This window comes from Lemur catta, chromosome 23, assembly GCF_020740605.2.
Source record: "Lemur catta isolate mLemCat1 chromosome 23, mLemCat1.pri, whole genome shotgun sequence".
Lineage (NCBI taxonomy): Eukaryota > Metazoa > Chordata > Mammalia > Primates > Lemuridae > Lemur > Lemur catta.
In genome coordinates, this window is record NC_059150.1 from 13,273,855 (window position 1) to 13,287,478 (window position 13,624).

General features: G+C 36.7%; 1 protein-coding gene across 1 annotated transcript in view; it reads right to left on the reverse strand.

Moving 5' to 3' along the window:
• Positions 1-13,624, reverse strand: part of USH2A (usherin) — a 605,447-nt gene that overhangs the window by 178,533 nt on the left and 413,290 nt on the right. The window contains exons 44-46 of the mRNA XM_045536030.1: positions 6,016-6,225; positions 4,472-4,674; positions 33-145 (exon numbers count right to left, since the gene is read on the reverse strand). Of these exons, the coding sequence (XP_045391986.1) occupies positions 33-145; positions 4,472-4,674; positions 6,016-6,225 (526 nt within the window). The remainder of the gene's footprint in view (positions 1-32; positions 146-4,471; positions 4,675-6,015; positions 6,226-13,624) is intronic.

Below are 13,624 nucleotides of genomic sequence, written 5' to 3' on the forward strand. Positions count from 1 at the left end.
TTCTTTATATTAACTGACAAAATATTTCTTACCTTGAAGTGATGCCATGGACTGTGGGCATTGGTATATCGCTTGGAGTGTCTTCCACAGTGGTGACTTGGGTTCCATTGCTTTTCGCACATGCATACTTTGTACAAACTTCAACCTGAAAACATTATTTTAGAAAAAAATAAATCCAACCACTTTTAAAATACATACTGACAATGAACTAAATCCCACCTACCCTTATTGCATACCAATCTCTTGTAGTTCTCTATAGCCTCTTGGGGTTTAACAAATATTCATTTTTTTATGTTAATTCATTCCATTGGGACCAGCTCAGAGTACAGAATTAGGCTTGGAACCATTGATTTAGTGATTAGAATGGTGATGTTGAGTCTCTTGTTCCAACCATTCAGAAAGAGAAAGACTTATTAATCTACTCAGAGCCCAGGCGAGGAATGGAAGATGTCCAAGTGACAGTTCACAAGCATAATAGGTTATCACTGCATTCTGCTCTCCAGATCTATAACCAAGTAGCGTAGTGATGATATCTTCTGGAAGTCTTGACACTTTACAACAAATGGCCTAAATGCTAATGTCTAATGGAAGAAAAATGATGCCCAGAAAAGCCTTTCAATATTTTATATCCATTTATTCCAGCTGCAATTGTATTTTTACCTTAATCACAGCAGAAAATCATCATTCATCCCTTTAATTCTGCCACCTAATCTGAATAAAAACAGAGGAGGGTGGAATAACTAAAGATTAGAATTGGAGTTCATCAAGCATTAGTAACACAAAAGGAACACATTCAGCAAGAGGGAGGAGAGACAAATGAATACACAAAAGATTGCTAGTGGAACATCCACAAAGTGACATCACTCTGCTCTCAATTAAAGGATAAACCAAAGAGGAACTGTACTTCTCACAGCGCTAATTTACTTTCAGCATCTAACACATAAATGGAGGAGGGAAGCTAGTTACTGATGAATCCTAAGCACTAAGCAGTTCTCTAATTTTTGCATTGGCATTTGTGGAAGGGCAAATGTGATTCTCATGGTATTAATAGATGCGCCATTTTATTCATAGGGCAGTTTGCACCTACATAGGAGTTGAAGCATATGCTTATCATGTTGTGTGAGTTGTGTTATTTACTGACGCCATGTGTCTTTTGAGGTAATATTTAGTAGATATTTAACCACTTTCAAGGTCTTCTATGCTGAGTATGTCCAATTAAACTTCAAATAAGCTGGAGGCAAATAAACTTTAAAACAATGTTGTAATAGAATTAATGACAACAAACTTTATACAAGTAGCAAGTCCCAGAATAATGTCGTTTCATAATAATGTGGACGTGAAAAAAAAAGATTCTTAGCTGGAGCCATTTTCTATGTGGAGTTTACATGTTCTATCCACGTCTGGATGGGTTTTCTCCAGGTACTCCGGTTTCCTCCCGCATCCCAAAGCTGTGCCTGTTGGGTACAGTGTGTGTCTACATGGCCCCAGTCTGAGCGAGTGTGGGTGTGTGAGCATCCCAGGGATGGGATGGCGGCCTGTCCTGGGCTGGTTTCTGCCTTGCTGGGATAGGATCCCGCCCCCCAGGCCCCTGAACTGCAATAAGTGGCTAAATAATTATCTTACTCGTTTTTATTACTCTTTCTTAAATGTATATATAGCTCACATTTATTTTGACATTTAATATTAGAAATGTTTTGGTCTTTATTTAGAAGTTTGGTGATGTTTTTGTGACCAGAAATATGCTGTAGGTACTTAATTCTTTTTTCTATCAATTAGTAAAACTGGTTTTGTTATACATCCTTTTGCCTAAAGTCATAGTTTCCAAGAACCTATCAAAGACCTTAAGTGAAGACTCATTGTATTGGAAAATATTAGACTCTATGATATGTAATGAGATAACTCAAAATCAACTCAACTAAATTTATTATGTATCTAATATGTGCCAAACATTATGACAGGTACTTGTACAAATAATTTTATTGAATCCTCAAAACTTCATTTTAACAGGTTTGCAAATTGAGGGTCAGAGAAATCAGGACATATGATCAAGCTGGTAAGATTTGGGGTACCTGATTTGGGCTTTACTATACGCTATTGCCTTCTCATCTACATAGTAAACATATTTTTAAGCTCTAAACTACTTAGGTATATTCAAAGGTTTCTCCAGAGAGACTTTCTTCTGACATTAGAGAAATATGTCAATCTTTTTTCATTATTACTAATGTAATATTCCAAGTCTCCAACCTCAGGACAATTTCTAGTGCTATAACTATATCGTATAACACGAATGAAACACAAACATAAGGTTTTACCATGTTTATATTAAAAGAGATAAAATCAAATAAAAATTGAAATTGTTATTCTCTTTAAAAAGGGATGTATAAAAGGATTATTCAAAAAGTAGATACTTAGGTACATTATCTGCTTTAAAATTAATTATTATTTTACAGAAGGGGTTAGCATAGAGAACCTTAACTCTAAAGTATTATTATACCAACTAAACGCTTATTTTAAATGAAGCCAAATCATCTTTGACACCACAAAGAAAATCATGGAAATCTGACATTCAAATTTTCAGAAATGCCACAGCTATATCAAGTACAGTATTCCTTGACTTTGAAGAGCTTTGCAAAAATGCACTTATCGGGAATAAGAACATCTTAGTCACTAATAACAAAATTAAACTATTGGATTCTACTTTAGTCTTTTGTCTCCTTATCTGTTTCATGTCCCAAATCTGATCAAGATGTACTCTCTTCAGGCCACCAAGCCAGTAGGTATGAATGAAGCCTTTCACCCTAGAACACACCTGAGATACTTTTAATTGTCAACTCTTGTTTCATGAGTTGCACATGCATGCACAGCATCCAGTGTTCTTGCCCTCAGCTTGTGTTTTGAGTCCTGATAAAGCAAACGAATAAGCTGCCTTTTGGGAACTCAGCTTTTTCCAACGGGGGCCAAAAGAGGATAACACAACAAATCCTCCATCACTTTCCCTAGGCTAACTTTAGTCAATAAAGCTATATTTCTAATTATTGTGAGCATGATTTTTGTTTTATAATTTGACCTATGGTCTACCTGCACACGTGGACTCACTCTGAGAATCATGAGCATAAACACCAGTCCACATGTTCCCTGCTAAGATAACACAAGTAGGTTAATGGAAATCATGGAGTGCAATGAAAAATAATCAATCTACCTTTCTTCTTTTATCAAATATCTTTTTATTTGATTTTCTTAGGAAGCCAGGCCTACAGATTATAGTTAGGGAGGCTAAAGTATTGGTTGTTTCCAGATGACTATGTATGTTTCACTCTCAAATGTGGCGAAAAGGATATGGGGAACTGCAAGAGGGAGCAATATCAAATGGACAGAACCAGTGAAAAGTTTCTGTGGTCAAAACAAATTGCTGTGCTTAATATCTTCTGAAAATTATTTATGAGGCTCTTATGGGTTTTAGAAGTACTGTACTTTATTTAAAAATTTACTAAATTGCAAGCTTTCTCTATAAATGTTGAGCTTCTGAAATGACTCTGTTTTTAGCACTCATTTGCACATTTGGCCTTGTTATGTTTTATATCTTAGTACTCTAACAAGATTTCCAATTCCTTGAGGATAAATTTCTTGTTAAGACTTAGTATTTCCTATATTTTTTTCTACTTTTACGGTCAATAGCATTTGAAAAAGTCTATGAGTTGGGTTTCAGGTGATCAATGCACTCTCTGAAATTGTGTGTTACATTTTGTCATAGAAGTGCATAAATATTTTTCTAGGGCAGGGTGCACTGACTCTTTAAGGTTTTCAAAGAGGTCCATGGTCAAAAATGTTTAACTACAACTGCTTTTGTATAGGTGAGGATCATTGAACATTTGTAGAATGATGAATGGATATATTTCTTTCATCTTTAGACAAAATCTTTTAATATTTTGTGTCTACCATATTTTCATTTGTGTTTTCCTGTTGCATTCAGAATTATAGAATGCTAGAGGTAGATAGAAGGCTTTAAGGCATGTAGTCCATTGCCCTTACAAAAGAGAAAATTGATACCAAGTGAGGTTATATAACTTCCGGGAAGATATTAAATAAGTAAAAACAGAAATGGGAACAGAACGAACATCTTCACATTCTTAGGCTGATTCTGATTTTGATATCAGTAAAAGATCCAAGAAAAAGGCCAACTGCTCAGCAAGATGTATTTAGAATACGTGATTAGCTTCATTTTGCCAGTGAGAATTTCATCACCATCCTCATCACCATCGTTTTCCATATTATCGTTATATTCTCTCCAGAGATTTACATGTTTGCCTACAGCAAACAGATTTAATTCTGATCAATTTCCCTCTTCTGTCTTCCCTTCCCCACCAAATAAATAATCTGTAACCAAGACAGAAGATATCCACTTGAAGACATAGCCTGGCATGTTTTATTTAACATATCCATAAGCTTAACCATCAAAAAACAATGTTCTAACCTGAATGTCATAGATAGTGAAGGGAGACAGGTCTCTCAGAATAAACGACCCAGGCACATTCATTCCAGTCTTGTAGAGCTTATTATTTACATAGATAGAATACTCAGTGACAACACCATTTGGATTTGAAGGAGATGTCCAGATGACACGTACAGCTGTGCTGTTGATGATGACAACCTCTGGAGAAAGCATGCCCTGAGGCTCTAGAATTAAAGGAAGAAACTGAATAAACTCCAGCTGTCTCTGAAAAAGCACTTGTTAAACTAAATGCAGATTAGTATTTAGGTTTAGCAAAGGGTTCGTTGCTTATCTGCTTTTCTCTGATGAAGTTATCACAGTCTGTAGTCCTGTGTAAATTGGCTTATTAGACTCTCAGTTAGAAACCATAAGAACTGGTGGTAAAATGCTTTGTATCATCAGCATAGTGCTAATCTTCAATAGTATGTGACCAGTGGGATATGATGATAAATTATTCACCCATCTGCATCACTAACACATATCTATTATGTGTCTTTTTCTCTATCCTTTAACTCCATACCTCCCAGGTGGGGGCAAGGAGAGAAGGAAAGAAAATTTGCTCCTTAAGCAAAAAAAAAAAAAAAAATTCAAATACATTGAGGCTGGTGGAATGTGAAAAATCATTTGATGTTACTAGCTTGTAACTCAAGCAATATGAAGCAATAATGCAATATTGTCATTATGTAAATGATTTTGAATGTTGATTACCATAGGTAATGATGAAATCTAACATAAGAAAAAAGTCTTGCTTAGCATTAAATTACACAATTATTCAAGCATGTCAGAAATAACTATGCAAAGACCTATTTTTATCATCAGAACTCATCTTAACTAGTTGAAAAATTGTCCTTGTGATCCATCCTATTCTATAAACAAAAGGTGCTGACCTTTGGCACCACGAAGGGAAATGGGTTCCACACTTAAAGAGCTCTGCTAATGACCTGGAACACTTGCTTGGGAGGTAATGATATTATAATGTTTATAATGAGACTTTATAAAGCCAAAAAGATTAGAAAGACCATTCCAAACACATTTCAGATTCACAAGTTGCTTCCCTTGCTTCCTCCCCCTTGCTAACTGGCTTAGAAATGAGTCATAGGCAATTTTTCTCAGCGGCTGAACTTCTACCTATCATTTCTGGTGACTCAGGGAGGGCCCTCACTGCGTTGGGCTGTCGTTTCGGAAAACAGACTGCTTTTGAGAGCATATCTTAAAAAAAAAAAAAGTGTTTCTAAATGTCACCATTTTATTGATGTCAACTCGGCTCCAAAATAAGCAACACACTGAAAAGAACAGGAACAAACTGGGCTAATATCCCATTATTAGAGCCTTGTGCTGCTGTCTCTACGGGACCACTTATTGATCTGCTACTTGACGACAGCGAGCACTTAAGCATTTTAGCCCGGACCCCTTCCCTCCAACACCGGAAATTTCATAATGGAGGGATGACTGATCTCAACCTCAGCAAGAATCAATCAATTCTATTCGCATCTCTGCGGCCGAGTATCCTTAGAATCTGGACTCACCCCCATCGCAAGTGGTGGCCTGCAAGACTGCACTGTCGATGCTGTGGACTCCATTGAAGACAGAGATAAAAACCCGATACTCTGTGTTTGGATTTAAGCTGTCAATGACATGTGAGTTTACATCTGGGAGCAGTTTGCGAGATTCATTTGAGGTAGTAGAACTCCAAAACAGTGTATAATATTCAACATCACCTTGTAGGTCTTGAAAACCTGTTAACAATATAAGCAGGACAAAAAATGTAAATGTGGCTGATCTAAAAGGGTCTCAGGGAAAAAGAGAATAAATAAATTCTTTTTTTTTTTTTTTTTTTGAGACAGAGTCTTACTCTGTTGCCCAGGCTAGAGTGCTATGGCATCAGCCTAGCTCACAGCAACCTTGAACTCCTGGGCTCAAGCAATCCTACTGCCTCAGCCTCCTGAGTAGCTGGGACTACATGCATGCACCACCACGCGTGGCTAATTTTTTCTATATATATTTTTAGTTGTCCATATAATTTCTTTCTATTTTTAGTAGAGACGGGTCTCACTCTTGCTTAGGCTGGTCTCAAACTCCTGAGCTCAAAGGATCCACCTGCCTCGGCCTCCCAGAGTGCTAAAAAGAGAATAAATTCTATCATTAGCCATTTTTTTTTTTTTTTTTTTTTTAGAGATGAGGTCTTGCTCTGTTGCCCAGGCTGGAGTGTAGTAGCACAAAGCCATAGCTCACTGTAACCTCGAACTTCTGGGCTCAAGTGATCCTCCTGCCTCAGCCTCTAAAGTAGCTGGGAAGACAGGCAGCACACTCAGCTAATTTTTTAAAAAGTTTTTGTAGAAACGGAGTTTCACTATGTTGTTCAGGCTGGTCTCCAACTACTGGCCTCAAGTGATCCTCCCATCTCAGCCTCACAAAGCACTGGAATTATAAGAGTGAGCCACTGTCCCCAGACTCATTAGCTATTTTTAGAATGAGAAAAAAGGAAGCTTATGGAAACTTTTATTTGGAAAAGTTTAAAAAAGCTCATGGAGCCTCCCTTTTGGTGGTGGTGGTGGTGCTGGTGGTGATAGGTTTTTTTTTTTTTAAGAAATTTGATCTTTTTTTCCCATCCTATTATTAATTACAAAGAGCCTCATATAAGAATATGAGTCTCCTAAAAGTCCCATAAGCTTTCCAATTTTGACTAAATATTTTAATTTTGCTACTTAAAATTATTCAACTAATCTTCAAAACTTTGATATAACATGTAAGAAAGAAAATTAGTGGTAAAATAAAAGTTCAGCATCACCAATCCAAGGATTGGGAGGAAAAAGTTGCCTTCCTCTTCGTGGTTACTGAAGTACAAGTTTTTAAATATGGGAGATTCCAGCATATGGCCATGTAAAATAATGTGGCTTTGGGAAATGTATGGCTTTCTTTTAAGGACCCCCTTTTACAATTAAGGTCTTGAGGGTCTTGCATTAGCAACTGAATGCTAGGTTTTTATTTCTGCTTTTTCTAAGACCACTATTGCTTTCATTTTATCTCTAGCAATAGTTAAAAAGGTGTGGTGTGCCAATATTGTTGGAAGAATTTATGTTAGGAGACAGACCTTTACCATTAGCTTGGAACTCTGGGGATTGAGATGTTTCTTTTCTTTGATGCCACATAATGTAAGCACATGTAAAAATGAGGTCATTATTCATTGGCAAGAACTGGCTATTCATATCCTTTAATATTTTTCTACATGATAGTATCAGTCAAGTACAGCAAAGCCATGGATGTTCTGAGTGCAAAAGTTCCTTCTGTTATTAGAACTATTTTCTATTGGCTTACAGTATTGTTACTCACTAACTGGTGACCACCATGGTATAATGGAAAGTATTAATATACTAGATTAGAAGTTCATGTTATATTTTAGTTTGTTGAGCAAGCTGATCATAAAGTCAAATTTCAGCATTAGTGCATTAATGCAGTGCTTTCAAACTTTATTTACAAACATGGGTTTTACTTGGGTTATTCAAGGTGTCTGATATCTCTTCTATCAAATGGCAATTAATATACCTGTGTAGCTACACTAAAGAGATCAGGACTAGCACCACAAATTCAAGATGAGCAAAGATCATATGTCAATGCTGGATGAGGTCCCATTAAATGCCTATTCTTAGTTATGTACCATATGTCAAACCCTCTGAAATAGAACAGAACCTATTGGCCCAAAGAAGATAGGAAAAGATGGTGATTCAGTTCCATTGTTTATGTCTTACTGCATGATATACAGGCTCTCGTGACCAGAAACAGGCAGGATCTCTGGGCAACAAATGTCAGATTTCTGCTCTATCCTCCCTCGTGCCAACATCTGCTTCAACACTTCTTTTTCTTCATTTATGTAGACATTACAGTTCAAAGTCAAAACCACATAAAAATAGCAGAAACACATATATCTCTGTAGTCCTAGTCATCACACAGGAGGTTCTGGGGGCAGTGACATGCATAGGAGAATGCTTTTTCATTGTTCAAATAAGGTCTTTAAACTCCAGTGGGCTCTTCCTAAGTCAGTGAACCATCTAAGAAACAGAAGATACATCCTCAGTTCAATAGACCAGCACAAAATTAAAGGCTGATGACCTTGATTTTACCTCTGAGAGAGGAAGGCTATTAAAATTGGAATAGCTGGAATGAGAAGGCAAGTAAATTTCACCCTCCCTCTCTATTGAGAAATACCTGAATGTATTTCTCCCTTTTTAAAGAGGGAAACATAAGTTACAAGGCTTCTTTATACAACAAGATAAGGGAAACCTTATAGAACCTTCAAAAGCAGACTTTTTATGTATATAACTTCTATGAGAATGAGATGGAGGTTTTCTAAAACATTTGCATAGTTTACCCAGAAATAACAAAAGGGACATGCCTTTATGAAAAAGAAGACTCTCTGAAACAGGTGCCTGGAATCATAAAACAACAGCCATGAAGACAGAGATGTAAAAGGATCTGCCTTAAATAAGAAAAGAAAGCAAGGAAACATAAAAAGCAATGGCAGAATTAAAATCAATACTGAAAGTGGAAATGAGCAGAGTTAAAAAATGCACATTATCAATGAATGAAGAGAAAAATGACTGCTAAGAAATCAACAAAAGTCAAAATTATAGATATGAGAACAGAGAAAGGAAAAAGCTAGTTAAGTTGAAAAATAAATGCAATAATCATGGATATAAAGTATCCCATTAAACCTTACCCAAAATGAAGACTTATGTCTACAAACTAAATAGACAAATATAGTTTTGCCCAAAGTAATAACAATATATCCAAATGTAGACATATAGAAAATCATGACATTTTCAAGGTAAACTAAAAATAAAAGATCATCTACAAAGGAGAAAAAAAAAATCAGACAAGCTTCAGACTTCTTGTCTGGAACATCAACTGTTGGAAAACAGTGGAACAAAATTTCAACAAGTTTTGAGGAAAAATATCTAAGAATTTCATATACATTCAAGTGATTACTTATGTGCAAAAACAACAAAAAGTCTTTCTTATATAAGCAAAAAATTAAGAGAATGTTCAAAGATAACAGAAACACTTTCCGATATAGAAAACAATTAAGAAAATATAAATAAATTTATTTTTTAAGTTTCATTATAAAACTATCCAATAATGTTCTCCAGAAGACAGAAAGATGACTCAAGATCCAAAACTGAAGATAAAGTTTAAGAATTGATGATAAATATAGAAACCATTTAAAGAAAATAGTTTCGTAAAAAATTATGTAACAATAATAATTTATAAACCAAATGTTGAAAATGGCATGTGAGAAAGGCAAGAAAGGTGTATAAGTGCATTAAATTACTTATTATAAGTACAAGAGAAAGACACAGAAAAGCAGAGAAAGCCATCACTAAACCCTAATAGCATTAATAGCATTTAAATTTTAAAATACACTACAGAAGATAAAAGTTGTGGCAAAGATTTCTAGATCTCACCAATACCAATGTTTCTCTCTTCTTGTTGAATAACTAGACTACATTTTCTGAGCCTCATGCATCTGGATAAGGTCATGTGATCAGTTGTGCCATTTTTGTATTGAGGTGTTAAGGAGTGGTTGGCCCTCTCTGATCTACTTTTCCCATCTAGGGGAGGATTCCAAGGCCCTGAGCGATGGTGGATCCACTAGAGGGAATTAGCTGACATACTTATATGAGCCATAAGAGTCTAGAAAGGGATATGGAAGAGATATAGATATCGCTAAGGTTTTTGGTTTTGGTTTCTGCATGAATTTCATTAAATAAAAGAGAAAACACGGGGAATTATGGGCTGGAGGTTTTGGGACTAGTTTCTTTTTAGACTTCTTGAGTTTGAAGTGTTTTTGTGGCAACTAGGTGAACTTAAAAATTAAAGTGTGAATATTTGAACTACAGTTATATAGTTAGGAGCTGAGGCGTAAACACTAGCCTGTATTTGAGGCAACAGAAAAGAGTGGAGATTTCTGGTATGGTTAAATATGTAGATATTTGGAAATACACCCTCAGATAGTCTACTCCTGTTATGTGTAACCTATATTTTTTGGACCACATAAATTTATCTGAGTAGGTATTTGTCTAACTGTAATATATCAGATCAACCTCAGTGAGTTGAAGATGGTTTTACCCCCTGGACATGATCTTTGCTACTAAATGCCATTGTTGACGGCAGTCTCCAATTGTTGGTCAGAAATGTGGTCTTACCTGGAACAAATTTTCAAATAGAGAACATGCCCCTCTCTGTTGTAATGGATTGCCCCGAAATTCAAAACAGCTATTAGATGTGTATTAGTCTTCTCCAGCTGCCATAACAAAATACTAGACTGGATGGCTTCAACAACAGAAACTTGTTTCTCACAGTTTGGAGACTAGAGGTCCATCATCAAGGTGTGGCAACCTTGGTTTCTAGTAAGGGCTCTTTCTCTGGCTTGTAGACAGTGGCCTTCTCGCTGAGGCTGGTCATGGCCTTTCCTCTGTGTGCAGAGGAGGAGAGAGAGAGCCAGTGTGTATTCATGCAAGCTCTCTGGTGTCTCTTCTTATATGGACACTAGTCCTATGGATTCAGGGCCTCACCTTTATGACCTCATTTAACCTACATTATTTCCTTAGAGGCCCCATCTCCAGATACTGAGAGTTAGGGCTTCAACATATGAGTTTCGGGGTGGGGGGGACAAAACATTTAGTCTGTAACAGACAGGCTAGTTGAAAGTTCTCCTGCAATAGCAATTAGATTATGCTTCTCATGCGCTCTTGGATTATTTTTAGAGATTACTGTTGCTATAGTTTGGATATGGTTTGCTCCCACCAAAACTCATGCTGAAATTTGATCTCCAATGTGGCGATGTTGGGAGGTGGGGCCTAAGTGGCAGGTGTTTTGGTCATAGGGGCAGAGTTCTCTTGAATGGCTTGGTGTCTTGCTCTGGCAAGACTAGATTTGTTTTCACAGGAATGGATTAGTTTCTGTGAGAGTGGGTTGTTATAAAGCCAAGACAGCCCTCAGATTTTTGCCTCTTTCAACGTGTTTCTTCCACCTTCTCTGCCTTGTTTCCTTGCACACAAAATCTCTCTCCAGAAGCTCAGCAGATGCTGGCACCATGCTTCTTGCACTCAGTCTGTTAAACCACCTTTTCTTTATAAATTATCCAGTCTCAGGTATTCTGTTACAGCAACACAAAAGGACTAAGATAATTATCAATGTCAGTGATGTCCTGTAGATCAAGGGTCAGCAAACTATGGTCTATATGAGCCAAGGCTGGTCCATTGGCCTAATCTGGCCCAACACCTGTCTTTATACAACCTGTCAGCTAAGAATGGTTTTTACATTTTTAAATGGTTAGGGGAAAAATGAGAAGAATAGTAATTTGTGACATGTGAAAATTATATGAAAATCAAATTTCAGTGTCCAAAATCAAGTTTTATTGGAACACAGCCATGCTTATTTAAAGTCATCTATTGCTGTTCATGCTGTACAATAGCAACACTGAGTAGTTGAGACAGAGACTGTATGGCCTGCAAAGTCTAAAGTATTTACTATCTGGCCCTTCACAAAAAAATAGTTTGTTATCCTGATTTAGATCAATTACAGTAACTCATTCCTTTCACTAGGTCTCCCAATTTATTTGTCTAGGACTGAATTCTTCAGTCATCTCTCATTAGCAGGCTCACTGGGAGGTAGTTTTGTTCAAATGTAAAAAGCTGGAAGGACTTTATTATGGTTATTTTATGATGGAAGTGTTGATCTTGCTCACAGATTCTCCAAATTAGAGTCCAGTTTCCCAAGTTCTATGGTGCAGAGCTCTGTGTCATTAACTAAGTAGTTCTCAGAAAATTTGAGCTTATCAAAACTGCTTCTTGAGAAAAGTCTTTACTCTGCCTAAGGGTACTACTGGTCACATGAAGAGGAAAGATTATCTTCTTGGATAATAATCCTCCAAGTCAGCCTCCTTAGTTTTCCCAGCAAGCTATCTCATGTCTTCTATCTAGTTTATGCATCTGTCAAAAACAAGCAACTGCACTTTGAAAACTCCCTAGTTACCTTAGTCTTTTATTGTCTCGATATTTAAAAAGATGGTATATTAGATACATTAATTATTCATCATTTTATTTTTAGTTTTAAAAATAGGATAGCTAATTTCTGCTTTTTAAGTAAATCGGTATAGGAGATTGATAGAGTTAGCTAAGCTGTTGTAACCAAGAATCCCCCAAATACAGTAATTTAATTAAAATCAATGTTAATTTACATCTCACATAATAGCCTCAATGTGAGCAAAGCAGATTGTGCTCCATGTGGTCACCTAAGAATTCAGGTTCTTTCTCTATGCAGATTTGGATCTCTTAGGTTGCTGTCCATGCCTGCAGAGTTCAAACTGAGAATGTGGCCATGCTCCAAGTCCAGTCCAGTCCAGTGGGAGGATGAAGAGAGGACAGATAAGCTTAAGTAGAGTACAAGGGAGAAAGGCTAGATTACAACAGGTGAATGGGAGGGAAGAGAGTGAAAAAGGCAGATAGGGTCTGTTTGCTTTGATAACTGGAGTAACAGGAAAGAGGATATAGGAACGAGGTGAGGCAACAATGGCGGCTGCTTTTTAGAAGAGGTGAGATTTGGAATTGTTACTATCTATAAGTATTGCCACCTGAACAAGATAAATTCAGGCAAAGTCAGAAATTCTGCTAGCTATAAAATCTGGTAGTTTCTGATTAGAGATCAGTATGAGACAGATGCTTTTTCTGTGGTTTTAAACTTGTTCTCTTTTTTCACAGAATGTTTTTTTTTTCCTTTGGGTGGATACTAGATCCAGATGGGATTGCTGGGCCAAATGGTAGCTCCAATGTTTATAGCAGCACAATTGGCAATTGCAAAGATGTGCAAACAACCCAAGTGCCCATCAATACATGAGTGGATTAATAAAATGTGGTATATGTATACCATGGCGTTCTACTCAGCCATAAAAAAATGGTGAACTATCTATTGTATTATCCTGGATGGAGGTGGAGCCCATTTTTCTAAGTGAAGTATCACAAGAATGGAAAAACAAACACCACATGTACTCACCATCAAATTGGTATTAATTGATCAACACTTTCAACATTCATTGGGTGTCAGGCAGGTGGGAGGGGGGAAGAGGGGATGGATATAGTC